This window comes from Hemiscyllium ocellatum, chromosome 10 (assembly GCF_020745735.1).
Source record: "Hemiscyllium ocellatum isolate sHemOce1 chromosome 10, sHemOce1.pat.X.cur, whole genome shotgun sequence".
Classification (NCBI taxonomy): Eukaryota; Metazoa; Chordata; class Chondrichthyes; order Orectolobiformes; family Hemiscylliidae; genus Hemiscyllium; species Hemiscyllium ocellatum.
In genome coordinates this window covers 40,164,662-40,182,733 of record NC_083410.1, presented here as the reverse complement: position 1 = coordinate 40,182,733, position 18,072 = coordinate 40,164,662, and the positions used below count along the sequence as shown (strand labels likewise).

The window sequence follows — 18,072 nt, the reverse complement described above, 5'->3', positions numbered from 1 at the left end:
CTGCAGAAGTTAAATGGATGGCCATTCAATGATCAGACACCCCTGTGCCTCAAATGTATGTGAAAATAGTCGTAGAAGTAAGGGGTGCCTTTGGTTTTTTAGTAGAGTCAAAGTCCAATGTTTGCTTGTTACTCCTTTTGCCACTGTATAGAAATGAGCTGCTTTAGTGATTATGTTTGTATATAAAAATATTTTACAAATAAAGTGTTGTTTTGAAATACAAAAAAGTAGCTAAACAAATCTGGGCCTCATACTATTAACTTAAGTTTGGTTTGACGACTGCATTGACCCCTACCTGGGTAATTCTCACTACCAAGTTATTATCAGGTTAAAGCTCCTGCAAGAAGGATCTATAAATTTAAATTGGTTCTGATTTAATCAATGTAACATCTCTAGTCCAGATATAATACTTAAGGCAAATTTTATTAATTATTTTTAAATCTAACAATTTACCACAAATTACTCCTCAAAAAATAAATGCCAAATATATATATTAAACTGGATATACATAGAACTTGTATAACTGATAAGTATACAGGGCAAGCCATTTTTTGAAAACTATCATGCACAAAACATTAGTAGATATCATTGTGCAAATAGTTAGCAAAAGTGAAAAAATGCAGTATACAGAACAGAAAAGGTAACTAATACATAAATCTATTTCAAGCACAACACTGACCGATTTTGTCTTTTTTTTCATAGAGAAGAAGTGAATTGTAATAAAATAATCACAATGGGCAAATAATCAGACTACTGAAACGCATAATAAGTATTTTTTAATGTAGCCATAAGTGTTCCAAAAGTGGTTGAACATGACTAAAAAATTGCCCTCAACACAGATGATCTCAACATCTGCAATATCTTTAGTTTTATCCGGAGCTGTGAAATCAAGCGAATTATCTTACCTTCATCTGCAGATGCCTCACTGCTGTATCCATCATATTCAGCTGACAGAGGACTATATTTGAGTCTGGATTCCCACAAGTACCCTTTCTGATGGTGTCTGCTGTCTGATGCTGCACCAGAGGCGATCTGTGTTTTGGACAAAGCCTCATGGTACTTGCCAAGCACCTCATCTTCACTGTCTGATGAGGAACCATGGTGGTCTCCATCACCATAGCTGTTATCTGGTCAACACAATAATGACAGTAAGCATCAGACACCAATCCCAGACACACCAGAATACTGAACATGAAAAAGCCACCTTGGTATGATATTTGTTATTTAATGTCTCAAGGTGTTATCCCACTCTTTCTCAAGATACGTTTTAAACAGATTTGATTAGATCATGTAAGAAACACTTCAGACACTAATAACAATAATCATATTTGTGACTTTGGTTAAGGTCTAGGATGCTTATGAATAGATATATTGGCAGTGAATTATGATATGGTTCCTCGCTTGTTTGATAGAACTTCAGCAAATGAACCTATGGAAACACTGGAAAAATGGCTGAAGTTATGAGAGATCCCACCTGATCCTTGCTTACAACATCCAAAGACATGGCTTTACATTACATATTCTGCTCTAGCTCTCACTCATTTTTCTAGTCTGGTCCACTGCTTCAGTGTTATCAATCTGCTGTTCTGACCTTTTGTTCTGAACAAATTCCAACTTCAACTAGTTAAAGATTGGGAATACTAAAGCTGTTGTCTTCAACCAATCCATTCTGTAAACTCTTGGCATTGATTCTATTTTCTTCTCAGCCACAATCTTAATTGTAGCTGACTGTACTCATCTTCACTATATGATGGCACAAGTTGAGTTTCTGCTCCCACATTCTTTACATTACAAAGATTACTTGTTTCCATATTCATAATATTGTCTGCCTTTATCCCTACTTAGGGCCATCAGCTGTTGAAACCTTCATTCATGCCTTTTTCACTTCCAGAAGCAACGGATCCAACTTTCCCTTGACCAACCTCCCATAAATCATGTTTTGTAAGATGTGAATTCATTCAAAACATTTCTGCCTATTTTCTAATCCTGCTCACTGACTACCCTTATGTCACTAACCTAAGCTAGCTCCTGGTCTCCAGTGCCTTAAACTTAAACTTCTCATCTTGTGTTCCATTGTGAATGATTCTGGTGAAAGACCACTAACTTGAAATGACAACTGTCTCCTTGGAGATTTTGTCTAACCTGCTGATAGGGTCCAGCATTTCCTCTTTTTATTTTATTAAATAACTTCCCTAAACATGCTGCCCAGAAACGGTTAAAAGAAATGTTGTTTCGTTCATTCCTCTAGACTCAAAATTATCATTAAACATATATGCAGGACTTCACTCAATGCGCTGGTGAATGCTGAACAGTATTGTTCAGAACTGTAATCATTGAACTAGTAACAGAGAACCGTGGCCACTGCTAATAAACATCAGAAAATTACAGGTGAACTGTTAATGATTTTCTCTCCACACAGATAAAAATTCACAGCCAGCTAATGCATGAAATGATAATACTCGCATTCAGCAGGGAAAATTCTTCACCAGTATCACATCATCAAAAAATTAAATTGAGAATTAGCCTCAAGATTCTGTGAAGTTAACCAACAATGAACAATCAAAAACCCATTATCAATATAATTTATTATTTACATATTAAACATTAAAGCATGTAAATTTTCCTTCAATGATCAGCAGAGTATATGTCACTGAATTATAAACAAGCTTCTTTAAGAGGATTAAGTCCTATTTTTACTAAAAAATCAAAAACAGGCATAATCTAGTGAATTTTATTTTCAGTAAAATTAGCAAAGATATTACACCCTGAGTACCGTTACAAATTGAAAGTGGAAAATACTGCACCCAATAAAATATTTAATTGGGAGAAACAGTTATTAAACAAAATTGAAGGTTTGGGAAATGACATCTTTCAAAAAATGTATAAATGGAACTAAATTGCAGATTATACTGGTAAGTGCAGTCAGCAATGAACAATGGCTTTAGAAAATAATAAGCCTCCTGTGGTGCTGAGAACCCTGAAACAGGATAGGCAATTTGCCTTGGTTCAACATTAGTCCTGCACTGTACATAATTTTGTTCTTCAATGAAGCCAAAGGTGAGTAATATTAAGCAGGATGCAAATCTAGGGGTGAATTTTACACTTCTCAGTAGTGAACATGAGTCCAGTTAGAAAGTTTGCATTTCACTCTGACCCAAACCTGTTAAAGATGTCAAGTAAAGCATCCTGCAGCCAATGATTGCGTTCAGTAACATGGTGGTGGAGTAGGGCTTCTGAGTCTGGGCTCATCAACTCCATCTGCTTTTCTTTTCATTTCTTCTTTTTCTTTTTCCTCTCTTTTTTTCCTTTTATTTTATTTTACTTACCTCTTGGTTAAGAGCTTGGTAGCGGCAATGACATGCGGCAAGTAGGCCCAGCACTGCAGACTCGAATAGGCCCAGCAGCACCAACTCGTGGCAGCAGCAGCAGGAGCGAGTTTGGGTTTCTGGTGGCATCTGCATTGTTGAGGCAGTCCTAGCGCCAACTCATGGCTGCTGCGGTGGAGGAGAGTTTGGGTTCCTGACAGCATCTGTGTCCAGTGCAGATTCAAGGAGGCAGATTTGGGCTCATTACGAGACCTGGTGCCATCAGCAATGGATACATTGGTAAGGTGGGCCTGAAGCAAACTCATGGCGAAGACGGAATCAAGTTTGGGCTGGTAAAGTATCCAGCAGCATCTGCACTGGCAAGGTCCATCGAGGACTCAGTGGCTAGGGCACTGGTGGAGGCGAGATGACACCGAAGATTAGTGACTTTTGTTCCAGCAGAAACAATGCGGTGAAGGAGACTCATTCCTGGCCATGAGGCCCATGGCTCATGAGAGATCACTTAACAAAGGAGCACTGTAAAGTTGGATACTTTTTCTCTATTTCTTCATTTTTCTACCATTATCTTCTATGTTCTGTGTTTTAAGATGGCACCAAGGAGTAGCAATACTATGCAACACTTTTCACTGTATTTTGTAACAAGATGCAAGTCACAATAAATGAATCAAACATCAATTAATGTGTGACTGGCAGAAAGTCAGCAAATTAGGAAGGGAAGTTTGACCAGTTTGCCCAATTGGATCTCCAGGATAGGAAAGGTTGGAGGTAAGAAGGGACATGTTATGAACCAGTTATAGTCACTTGTTTAAAGGTACTCTGAAAAGGGTTGGCAGGAAGTGCACGATAATTAGTAGTCTTTAGAACAGAATTTAGAGTCAGAGGGTTGTGAAATTTCTTGACAATTTCTTGACTCAGTAGCAGTGAGTAAGAGCTTATATTTCAAGTCCAGTGACCCTTCTTCAGAATTTGCCAGCACCATCTTGTATGTGTTCAGCTAATCCAGAATTGCCAGTTCAAAACTTTGGCTTGCCATGGGCTTTACTCTATTGGATGTGCTACTCTGCTAGTAGGCTTGGCTGGAACTTCACAGACAGAATTTCTGGTTATTCAAACATGATGTATCATAATTTCACTTGCTATGTAAAGGTGCAGGGATATATATGTCAACTGTGGACCTGCCTATTGTCTTAGCAAGTGCACAAGGCAACATGAAGCAGAAATGCAACTCCTCCTCCTTGCACTTTGAGATTCTTGGATTGAGAGGTAATGGTGCTGGGGGAGGGGGAGGTGAGTATGGTGAAGAAGCTTATGAACTAAAACACCTGTGAATGTGCTAGGATCATTAAGAATTGCAGCCCATGCATATAGGATATGTTGGTCACATATTTGAAAACATGATTTCAGTATGGGGGGGGGGGGGGGGGGGTGTGGGGGTGGGGGTGGGGTGTGGGGGGAGCGAGGTATTCATGTGCGTCCCTCTGATTAGCCTCGTTTAGTATGTCTACATTAACAACCGACTCACCTGCCCGTTTCCCTAGCAGAAGCTGCAAAGGTCATGTATGTGAAATATGAGGAAAGATAAATGCAGCCAAGATGTTACAGATAAACAGATGATACAGAGCTAATAGTGTAAAGATTACTTTCATTTTTGGACGGTGAAGTACAAAATGGGAAAACTTACTGTTTTAAACCAAGGGACCATGGAAGAAGATGTTGCAGCTTTTAAAAACATAGTTACTTGAACTTGTTGTGAGTTGTGCCTACAATGTTGCCTCATCAAGCAGTGTGGTAGGATGTTAGACACCTTGGCTTTATAGGTATGTGTTCAGGACAGTTTTTCCCAATGACAGACTTTTGATTAATTTTTCAACTAGGCCGAGATGTCTGTGTTCTGGAGTGCTCAGCATAGTAATAGCTTCTTGACTGGTTCCTTGACGGATGGCTATAGCTCTGTGTTTGGTCATTGCAGCCAAAACATTCAGCCTCTGAAAGAAAAAGCACATCTTTCTATATCACTTTCTCCCTTTTGCAAGTGGAAAAAGGAAGGAAAATTCCAAGCAGCTGGTCTCTCTTTCTCTCTCTCAGCAAACTCGCTTTGCGAAAGGAAAAAGAGAAAAAAAATCTTCAGTGAATGAAAGATTGAGATTCAGTGTGTCCACCAACATCGTGTCCTCAACAAACAGCTGAAAGGAATCAGAAGGGAACCAAAGGAAAATGTCTCATCGATGCCTGTAATCTGGACTGGTGCCAGAACTGGGCTCCAGTGACATTTTGTGTTCTGTTCCTACCTGTAATGTTCGTGTCTTGTCATGTCTATTTGTGTATCTGTTTATGTGTATATGGGTATTTTCTAAAAGGGATGAAGTTTAAGTTATTTAGTTATAAATTAGTCATTCGTATTTCTTTTTTGCCATTGGTTAAAACTGTTTGAATGCAACAGTGACTCTTACTAATGATAGTAACCTGAATTATACTGTTAGGAAAAATCAGGCGCTTGGATGCTTTAATCGTGGTTTTACAGATGTAATGACTCTTGGGCTCAATTTCTAGTGCATTACCTCAGGAGGTATGACAATAGTGCTTAGCATTGTTAGAGAATTTCACATCTCTCAGGCATTAAAACATTCTGCATGCTGGGTGTGCAGCTGACTGGTATGGCTCACCCCCTGCTTCACCAAGACTTCCCTTCTCTGGAAGACCAGATTGTGCATGATCGTGGCCATGAGTGAGGTTCCAAAAAGAGCAAACTGCACAGCACCATCTCACGTATATGTTCAATTATGGACCTGTTTGGTGACTATCATTTTACTTCCTCTCAGTCCTATGTATATATTTTGCACTGTAACCATTAGCTAGGCCTATTGATTTGTTAACAAGCATAAAAGTTTTCAGTTGAAAAAAAAACAGTGGGTTTACTGCTGGGTGGCAGGGATCCCCATTGGAGAGGACCTGGAATGGAGGGTGGTGAATGCAGAGGTCCAAAGTAAACATAGATTAATGGACTCCCAGCCCAACTGTTTATTTTGAGTTGCTGGGGAGTCTATGGATATATATCAACTGAGGGCAAGTGCATCCGTTTTTAGTTATTTGAAAAATCCTTTGTTGTACTTTATATTGCACTTCAGCCCCACACTCCTGATCTCTGGCCAGGAGGGATATAGGCAAGTCTCTGGGTCAGATCCTGGTCATGGCCAAGTTGGCCATTAAAACATGGGGGAGGAGTCATAGTTGATGACTGCCTAACTCTCTTTTGTTGCTACATTTGAACCTGGATGTCGTTGTAAAGGGAGAACACAGTGTCCATGATAGGAAGGTGGGCACTGCAGAGGATTGGGTGTTTTATTTCCCTTTCCAACTCAAATTTGACTTAGACTTCTCCCTCCCTTTCCCTCACATTTGGTGTTATTGCATTTTCCTTAGTATGTTCTGCATGTACATTGAACAAATAGAAATATGGATGATTTAATGGTGCTTGTTAATATGTGATAATTGCCACAGGTGATTTGATGGAGAAAAAAGCCATTTGGTAGCATGTGATAGCACTTCTGGTTTATAAAGAAAAAATGAATTAAAAACAAGTGGATGTGTTGCTGATTTCAACACTCACTATATTAGCAGAGATTAAGGGCAGCATGGTAGCTCAGTGGTTACCACTGCTGCCTCACAGCGCCAGGGATCAGAGTTTGATTCTGGCCTCGGACGACTGTCTGTGTGGAGTTTGCACATTCTCCCAGTGTCTACGTGGGTTTCCTCCCACAATCCAAAGATGTGCAGTTTAGGAGAATTGGATATGCTAAATTGCCCATAGTGTAGATTATTAGTCAGGGGTAAATGTAGAGGAATGGGTCTAGTGGGTTACTCTTCGGAGGGTCGGTGTGCACTAGTTGGGCCAAAGGGCCTGTTTTCACACTGTAGGGATTCTAATTGGTGTGATGTAATTGGGTTAGTGACCTAACATCATCAAAATAGATTTTACATTTGAGAAGAAAATGATCTCAATTTCTTAATGTAAAATCCAGCCCCAAGTATAATTAGGAAGGTCAGATTTCCACAAGTCATGTAAGGTTAAAATTGCCCACAAAATCCCTGGAAATAGCCATTCATGGCTGAATAATACTGGTTGTAATGTTAGAACGATGCTCTTAATTTCTCTAGGTTACCTTAAAGATTTTGAAAAGTTTCAGCATTGGTCATTCCTTAAGATATTACTTTTGTTGGTCAGAGTCCATGACAGGGCAAATTGTACATGGTCATTGGAAGAACATAGTATGAATACCAATATAAAGCCTGAGTTTCATATTTTTCCCTTAAAATGTCTATGATATCAAACATCACACATAAATTGTACTTTATTTATTATGTCAAATAATGTCACCTAACATTTTCTTAATGTATATAGTATTCTAGAATTAAAGTAATACTTGTAGCGAGGTTTGAGAAGATTTGTAGCTTGTGTTAAGATTCTGGATGTAGGTTTGCTCGCTGAGCTAGAAAGTTCATTTTCAGACGTTTCATCACCATACTAGGTAAGAACATTAGTGAGCATCCAAATGAAGCACTGGTGGTATGATCCGCTTTTTATTTATGTGAATAAATAATATTATAAAATAATATTATAATAACACATAAATAAAAAGCAGGCCATAAAAAGCAGTGCTTCATCCGAAGGCTCACTGATGATGTTACCTAGTATGGTAACGAAACATCTGATAACAAACCTTCAAGCTCAGCAAGCAAACTTACATCCATAATGGTATTCTATTTGCTACTGGAGTAACGTTATCAGTCAAAATCCTTGCATCAAAATACAACATGCATTCCATATATACACGTGTGTATATATAGTTATGACAACAGGATGTAGTTATTTACTTTGCTACTGTATTCATAATCTATTATTTATCACATTGTAACAGAACTTTACATCAACTTTTACAATTTAAAAACAACTTTTGTTTCTTCTCGAAAACCCTCTGCCTCCTGTCAAGATTAAATAGTGCTTGCCATTTCAACTCTTAAATGATAACTAGGAATGAAAGAATTAAATTTTATAGTGTAATTTGAGAAAATGACATGAGTGATATTAGTGATTATTTAATATTCATATTCAGTAGCTTTGTTTCTGTTCTAACTCATGCAGCTCTATTGCCATTTAAAAAAATGATTACTAGTTATTAATGACAAATGACAGTATCTTTAAAAATTTAAAGACTGAAATGGCATCGTTAATTTGAGAATGACATTCAAACAGTAATGTGCTTAACTTACTCTCTGTAATTGACTCAAGCTCAGAGGTTAGAAAAACACCTTTGAAAAAATAATGCTTCTAAAAACAAAAACATTAAGGAAAGGAAAAATAAAAAGAAATTGATTGCTTAAGTACTACAGTGTTTTCTTGGTGAATTATTACTTGAACTAGACATTGTTAAATGAATTACAAATAATAACTGTGACATTTGCCCATTGCAATTAAGGACTAACATTAGACAGTCTCTGAGTGTGGTGCCGGAAAAAGCAGAGCAGGTCAGGTAGCAGCCGAGGAACGGGAGAGTCAACGTTTCTGGCATAAGCACTTCATCATGAATTCCTGACGAAGAGCTTATGCCAGAAACATCGATTCCCTTACTTCTCGGATGCTGCCTGACCTGCTGTGCTTTTCCACCACCACACTCGTGACTCTGATCTCCAGCATCTGCAGTCCTCATCTTCTCCTGCAGTCTCTACGTGAGTGGTCACCTGCGCAAGCAGATTTATATGAACCTTCTCTGTATCAAATTTCACCCTTCTCCGGGTTGCCTTTAATGAAAATGAATTTTGTTCGAAACATAAATTACAAGATAGAACACCAATATTATCTGATGGAATGGGGAAAACAGGCAAATATTTTCCACAGAAGAGAGTGAAAAATGTTGAGGGAATCATCTCAAAAGTTTTTTAAATCCCTGTAAAAGTTTATCACAAATAGTGCTAGTAGACTAAAGGAACTTCAAAAACCAATATGTCTGAAATATAAACACAATTATAGATATGCAGAGACATCTGAAAAGAGAAAGGTTACATTTGAGTTAAAATTCTTCATCAGAATTTGAAAGGCAAGATAGATGTACCCTTTAGTGAGATTTAAATAGGAACAAGGCTAAAAAAACAGAAAATATGTTAAAGTATAATTATGTCAATAAATGTATTTATTAACCAGTGAATTATCTTCTTAAAACAAACCAGAAAGGACTGAAGATTGCTGGAGGATATTCAAATACATTTCAATGGCTAAGAAAAAACTTAAGAGGACAAACATGAGCAAAACACAAGAACATGAGCTCATAAAACTGAAAGAAAAATGGGACAGACCACTGAAGTTGCAACGGTTGAAGTCAATGTTCAGATCAGGAGGTTATAGAATACTGGAGGAAAATCAAAATACTCTTCCTGAAACCGGTGTTGATTCACTTGAGAAGGAAAAGTCAAAATGATGATAGCCTGGTTGGACTGAAAGAGTGAACTATGAGGAGATGAGCAGCAAGCTTCGGGGAGGACCAGACATATTCACAAACTTTCTGATCCAGATAATTTTCCTACCTTTCTAGCAAGATTATGGTTTATAATATCAGGGGCACAAAAGCAAAATATTAGGAAAACAAATCCACATAATTATTGCATATAACAGGCCACATATTCAGTACATATTTCCACATAGCACGAAAAACCATCTTTCTCACCACTAAGTGTTGATTAAATCAAATTCAGACAGATTCAAATAGCTGCTTATTATGAAAACTACTAATTGTAAATTAAGAGCTCACATAGGACTGTCCAATTCAATCATTCCATTTATATCCAAAAGATGTCAAACTGTTAAGAGCAGCCATCAGCTACAAACCAATCATCCTAATTTAGTTTCTGCTCAAATTGAATATGTAACTATATACATTTATAATATAATGCAAAAATTAAACAATTGTGAAAAAATTTCATATTCTAATATCAATATTAGAAAAGTTTCCAATGCGTCTCCTCTCACAGTCTAGTTCTTTTATCCGTGTGTATTGTATTTAGCCATTCCTCCACCACTGATCCAGTGATACAGTAACAAAAAACACACCAACCAAAGAAGAATATTACAACACATTATATACCATTTCATTTGATAACAGAAAATGTTATTTCAATAATTGGCATAAGCAATTTTTGTTCTGGAATGATCAGGAAATGGTGTTTTAAATCATAATTATTCTCATCAAAAAGAACAGATTGGCAAAAGATAACAATTGTTCTGTGTAAAATCTATACTTGGTCAATAAAGCTGTGAAGGGAGTTTCAATGTTAAAACATAGTAGAAGCCTTTGCACTAAATATTATATAAATCTCTAACATTGCCACCTATAGGTACAATAGGTATTTTGCAGATACTTGTAATTTATAAAATGGGTTTTCCATTAGAAGGTACAAAAAGAAGGAGGTTTAGATCACGCAGCTCCTCCAACCTGCTCCATTCAATACAATATGACTAATCTTTTACCTCATTCACTTCCCTGCTCACTATCTGTACTGGAGTTATCTAAATCTATCCCAGCCTTCAATATATTCAGGGATGGAGAATCAACCAACCTCTGAAATAGATAATTCCAAAGAGTCATGATCCTCTGAGTAAAAAATTTCTCCCCATCTCAAACAATCGAGCCTTTATCCTGAGACTGTACCCTATTGTTCAAGATTGTCAAACCAGGGAAACTACTTTTCAGTGTCTACCTGGTCAAGACGCTTCAGAAACTTATATGTTTCAATGAGATCTCCTCTCATTCTCCTAATTATAGACAGTAAGTCCAATTTACTCAACCTTTCATCATAGAATCAAACCTTTCATCTCCAGAATCATTCTAATGAACATTCATTGAGCCAACTTCAAAGCAAGTTTATCTTATGTTAGATATGAATCATACTCAACATTTCAGCTGTGGTGTCAAGAAATCCTTTATCATTGTCTTCTTTATTTTCGCATTTAAATCCCTGAACAATACTGGTCACCATGCTATTCACCTCTTAATTATTTGTTGTACTTGAGTGCTAAGTTACTGCTCCTCATTGGGGTACACCAAAGTCTCTCTGAATATAAAAATTTAAAAGTTTCATGCCTATTAAAAAAAGTTATATTTCTCTATTCTTATTATCAAAGTGAATATTTTCACATTTTCCCAAATTGAACTCCATTTGCCACTTTGTTGTTGACTGGGTTGACTTATCTATGTCTCTTTACAGCCACAATATTCTCCTCACTTCTTACAGCCCCACCAAATTTTGTTATCAGCAACAATTCTATCCATTACTCTATACTTCTTTGTCTATATTATTTATATACTCTAAATTGTTGAGGCCACTGCAATGATCCTTGTTGCATTCCATCAGTTATAGTCTGGCAGTTTGAAAGTTGTCTGCTCCTTACCACTTTCCACTGCTTGTCCATTAAACAATATTCCATCCTTGCCAATATATTATCACAGAGGCATAGAGATGTCCAACCCATCCATGCCGACCAGATATCCCAACCTAATTTAGTCCCACCTGTCAGCACCCGGCTCATATCCCTCCAAACCCTTCCTATTCATATACCCATCCAAATGCCCCTTAAATGTTGCAATTGTACCAGCCTCCACCACTTTCTCTGGCATCTCATTCCATACACGTACCACCCTCTGTGTGAAAAAGTTGCCCCATAGGTCTCTTTTATATCTTTCCCCTCTCACCCTAAACCTATGCTCTCTCGTTCTGGACTTCCATACCCCAGGGAAAAATCTTTGCCTATTTACCCTATTCATGCCCCTCAATTTTCTAAGCCTCTATAAGGTCACCCCTCAGCATCCACGCTCCAGGGAAAACAGCCCCAGTGTGTTCAGCCTCTCCCTATAGCTCAAATCCTCCAACCCTGGCAACATCCTTGTAAATCTTTTCTGAACTCTTTCAAGTTTCACAACATCTTTATGACAGATGCAATATTCCAACAGTGGCCTAATCAATGTCCGCTACAGCCACAATATGACCTCCCAACTCCTGTACTCAATATTCTGACCAATAAAAAGCATACCAAACGCTTTCTTCACTTTGCTATCTACCTGCGACTCCACTTTCAAGGAGCTATGAACCTGCACTCCAAGGTCTCTTTGTTCAGCAACACTCCCTAGGACCTTACCGTTAAGTGTATAAGCCCTGCTAAGATTTGCTTTCCAGAATGCAGCACCTCACATTTATCTGAATTAAACTCCATCTGCCACTTCTTAGCCCATTGGCCCATCTGGTCCAGATCCTGTTGTAATCTGAGGTAACCCTTTTTGCTGTCCACTACACCTCCAATTTTGGTGTCATCTGCAAACTTACTAACTATACCTCTTATGCACACATCTAAATCATTTATGTAAATGACAAAAAGTAGAGGACCCAGCACAGATCCTTGTGGCACTCCACTGGTCGCAGGCCTCCAGCCTGAAAAAAAACCCTCCACTACAACCCTCTGTCTTCCACCTTTGAGCCAGTTCTGTATCCAAATGGCTAGTTCTCCCTGTATTCTGTGTCGAACGCCTTACTGAAGTCCATATAGATCACATCTACCACTCTGCTCTCATCAATCCTCTTTGTTACTTCCTCAAAAAACTCAATCAAGTTTGTGAGACATGATTTCCCACGCACAAAGCCACGATGACGATCTCTAATCAGTCCTTGCCTTTCCAAATACATGTACATCCTGCCCCTTAGGATTCCCTCCAACAACTTGCCCACCACCAACGCCAGGCTCACTGGTCTATAATTCCCTGACTTGTCCTTACCACCCTTCTCAAACAGTGGCACCATGTTAGCCAATCTCCAGTCTTCTGACATCTCACCTGTGACTATCGATAATACAATTATCTTAGCAAGAGGCCCAGCGATCACTTCTCTAGCGTCCCACAGAGTTCTAGGGTACACCTGATCAGGTCCTGGGGATTTATCCACTTTTGTGTTTCAAGTCAATCCAGTATTTCCTCCTCTGTAATATGGACATTTTGCAAGATATCACCATCTATTTCCCTACAATCTATACCTTCCATATCCTTTTCCACAGTAAATACTAATGCAAAATACTCATTTAGTATCTCCCCCATTTTCTGCGGCTCTACACAAAGGCTGCCTTGCTGATCTTTGAGAGGCCCTATTCTCTCCCTAGTTACCCTTTTGTTCTTAATCCATTACTCTTTGTATTGGATTTTACACCCCTTTGCTTGTGGGCTTTAAAACATGTAAAATCCAGTGAGTGGCTTTCACACCAACTACATGCCCCTCCTCATCCACCTAAAATTTACAGGGGGGGGCACCAAGCTGCCCTTTAGCCTTTTTGAAATCCTGACCAATTAATGGCAATGTAAGGTCCTAATCTCACCACCATAACAATTTTGCTTACAGCAGGGGAAGCCCCACATCATATGGGTTGCCGTGCAGCTTCAGCTGCATGGGATAGTGTCAGTACATAGAGGGAACTTCTTTGTGGGTCCCACCAAAATCATCCTATCACCTTTTAGCCCTCCCCTCTACCACTTGAATCCAACACATTACTCTGCACACCCAGTTGCTGAAAACACCCAATCCAGACACAGGGGAGAGGACCACAACACTCCAAAAAATTTGGAAAGCCATTTATACCACATCTATTCATTTACTTTTATCTACCTTGATATGCATCTTCAAAATAAAGTAATTTTCCTTTCCTAAAACTATGCTTAACCAACTATGATTTTCTAAGCTCCTTGTTAATACATGATTAATAATAAAATGCAGCATTTTCTTGATGTCAAGCTAACTGACCTGCCATTTCTATATTCCTGTTTTCCTCTAGTTTGGAAAATAATAATTAATGCATCCAATATCTCTCTAGCTGCCTCTTTTAGAACCCCAGCTCCAAGACATTTGCCAGCTTTCAGTAGATCCTCTAACACTTAATCATTACTGGTATTAAATATTTAAAGTTCATAAATTTTTATTACTCCCCCGCTTATTCTCTACTCCTTGTATATAACTTAGTTCTTCTACTATGAAAAGAGACACAAAAGTAACATGTTTAAAGACTCACTCTCAATTACAATTTCCGCTGTCTCTGACTTTAAGAGACCAAGTACTTGGGAAAGATGGAGTTGTTCCAATAGGTTGTGCTCTTGGGCACATCTGGGATCAACATCCTTAATAATTATATAATAATTTGGGCTGTGGTTAGGGCTTTAAACAAAAATTGGGGAATGATATGGAGGGGTCAGGTGAAGGTAAATTTAGAAATCTGAAGAGAAAAAGCATTGTAGTGATTTGAGAAAAGGTAAGCACAGCAAGATAGGAAGGGACAAACATGTGTATTAGCAGATAAAATCTATGGCTGAACTTAAAACTTATGTAGAACTAGTCCAACAGTAAAGTCACAATTTCGGAGTCATTCAGATCCAAGAACATTAGAAGCAGTCCTCAAGTATACTCAGTTCATTGGTGTCAGGCAAGACAGTAAGCTACAGAACTCGGGTTTTCGATCAAACCCTGGGGTTTATCTTCCCAATTTACATTAAAACCTGCTCTATGTTAGGTACACTTTAATAAATCGAAAACATTGAGAGATTTGCAATGTTCATTCTCAAAACGCACTGAATACTGCAATGTCTAATTTTGGCAATATACCAATGTATCAACAAACATAAAAGTAAAGTAGTGGTAAGCAACATATTACCAGAAGAACATACAAAGAATAATTTTTTAAAAAATCTCTTTATCAGAATATGTGAGGCATTTATTATACTCTAGGCACACTAGCAACACAGATGGAGATAAATGGGTTTAATCTAATCACTATTACAGAAATATGGGGCTATATTTTTAATTGTCAATGGAGATGAAAATGGGTGCATGAGTTTCAAAAATTGCATTTCCAGAGGAAGACATTTGATCCCACCAAGTCAAGGGCAGCTTGGAATTTTGAAAGGGCTTGCAAGAGGGAAAGAATGAGAAACCTTCTTGCTACCAGTAAATGATTGTTAAAATTATTTAAGCAACTTGTTAAGGGGCCTATCAGAAACGGAGTGGGATTTTCAGTCTTCTTTCCAGGCTACGCTGAATAAAGTAATCAATTTTAGAATGTAACAGTCAGAGATGTTTGGGAACTGGGAGAGAGGTTTATTTTCATCTGTGTATTTTTCTGAAATTAGAGCAGTCAACAACTAGCAGGTCAATAACTTTATGTCAAATTATCACCAATGATCACTTTGTACCACCTTATTTGCCTGCTAATGAGCTGTATTCTCTCCCTGCAAGATAACAGCAGTCTCCAGCATTATTACTGCTTTCCTTTTCTTCTATTTCCAGGCAGGCAGTTCCTGCCTTCTCAGAATGACATGGTGCCTTGCATTGGATGCCGAGCTCACCAGCTGACCAATCAAATAATGCAAATTTAAAAGAAGCATGACAAGACTGATGCAGTTTGGGTGAGGAGTTAGAACCTGGAATTCAATCAGGGTTGGATTCACAAACAAGCTTTGAAAATCCAACCCATGACCACGAGCTGATTGGGTTGGGAAATAAATATTTCAGGCTATCCAATAGAAAATGAGGAGGGGGATCATGAAAGTAAAAGATGAAATAAGGACAGTTGTAAGAAGGGAAAATTGGCTTAGAAGATCTGGAAGTAAAATCAGTATGGCTAGAGATCAAGAGTAACAATGGTCAGAAAACAATAGTGTGAATAGTTATAACTAGTGTACTTAGCATTAAGCAAAAATAATTGGAGTTTGTAACAAAGGCATTGTGATAAAATTAGGGTCTTTAATATTCATATAGACTGAAAAATTATATTGAAAAAAGCAGTGTGGAAGATGGGTTTGGAGAATGCTTTCACAACTGTTTCCTAAGTCGATACATTTTGGAACTAACTAGGAATACATGTATTGTAGATCATTGTGTAATGAGATAGTAATAGCTAATTATGGAATAGTAAATGATTTTCTGGGAGAAAATTATCATAACATTATTTAATTCCATATCAATTTTAAACACAAAATCTGAGTCAAAGTTAAGAATTTTAAACTTAACCAAAAGACAATTATGCAGGTATGAGGAGGGAGAACTGGTTAAGACAGTTTGAGTAAACAGACTGAAATAGTCATATATAAACAGTGAGAAACATTCAAATTTTGACACAAATACATTCCAATAAAAGAAGACTCAACATTACTTATTATATTGCAAATAACTAGTGAATTTGAGGACTGGAAGATTTTTAGAAAGCAGGAAAGAGCAAACAAAAAGTTAATACAAGAAAAGGAACAAATAGAAAGATAGTGATATAAAATATTAGGAACATTAAACCAGATTAAAAGAACTTTTCTAAGATAATCAAAAGAACAGATAGTCGATAATCAAATGTTACACCATGAATTGAAACACTTTCCAACAGCACTCTTTGAACTGCTCATTTAATTATTTGATCTGTTTCACCCTCTACCAACTTGGCGCAGTTAGTAGTACAGAGATTACTTGAGGTTTTACACATGCATTTAAAATCCAGTTAATCAATTTCTCTCTGCGGACCCACACAATCTTAGTTTTATGTACTACCTTGTTTCTACGTATACATCAACAAGTGGATTCACCCCTTTCACACCAAGAATGGAATTTTATGACCCTCCTGGAAGCAGGCAGGCAGGTGGTGGGAGGCATAATCATAATAATGGCCACCTAAGGGCCTCTTTCTGCTGCTGCTGGTATTTCACCACCGACCACCTAATGGCCTTTGTGTAAATGAGAAGGTAAGTTGGGCCCTTCCACTTTGGACAACCTGTTCCCAAAAGAGAACCCCAACCATGCACTCTCCTTGCCTCATTCCATGTTCCCCTCATCACTGATTTTCCAAATCCCAACCTCTGCTAAACTTTGAAGGCATCTGCATATCTGGCAAAATGGATCCTCTCTTCGTTGGTGACTCCCTGCCAGCAGTAGCCATTGTGCATGGTGGCACGGTTGGGAATATACAGCTGCCTACAGCCATTAAACCAACAGGGACCATCCAGCCAAGCAGAGGTTTGCGCATCCCAATCTTCAATCAGGTGATCAGGACCATTACCATCACATAATATTTCCATCCAAGTTCTTCTCTAACCCTCTATGCTCTAGCATCGTGCCAATCACCTAACCATCAAAATACATGAGCCATCCCAAATGTAGCAGCTGCATGGCTGCTTAAACACAGATAGATTGCTAACTTGGTCAAACAGCAAGGGATGCTGGAGAAATTGCCAAGTAAAACTCACCCACCAGACACAGAGCAAACACAGCAGTCAGGTGGTAATGATATTTACATAACATAAAGGCAACAGTTATCCTGGACAGACATACTTCAAACAGCTTATCAACCAATTTAAGAAGGACCCAGACAGAATGGCACTGGGTCCTGCTACAGAAAGAAACAAACAGTAGCAGGCCATTCCAATGACTAAACATGTCTCAAACCGTTAAATCTGTCTCCCTGATTGGCCAGAACTATAGAAAGTGTCAGAAAAACCACCCAAAAAGGTATAAAGACATGGTTCACCTACAAAGAAATCTCCTGGACTCTCTTCGAACTTCTGAGGAGACCAGCATGGCCAAAGGCAGAGACCTGCTGAATGTCCAGAAAGAGAGAGGAAGAAAAAGCAGCTTCGCAATCCCATTGAAACAGAAAGAGTGGCTGCACAAATCTGCAAGAGGCTCAGGAAGTATT

General features: G+C 38.2%; 1 protein-coding gene across 2 annotated transcripts in view; it reads right to left on the bottom strand.

The window, feature by feature from the left end:
* The window catches only part of syt14a (synaptotagmin XIVa), a 146,499-nt gene that overhangs the window by 124,728 nt on the left and 3,699 nt on the right, over positions 1 to 18,072 (bottom strand). For both annotated transcript variants that reach the window (XM_060830879.1, XM_060830880.1), the window contains exon 2: positions 906 to 1,127. In XM_060830879.1, the coding sequence (XP_060686862.1) occupies positions 906 to 1,127 (222 nt within the window). The remainder of the gene's footprint in view (positions 1 to 905; positions 1,128 to 18,072) is intronic.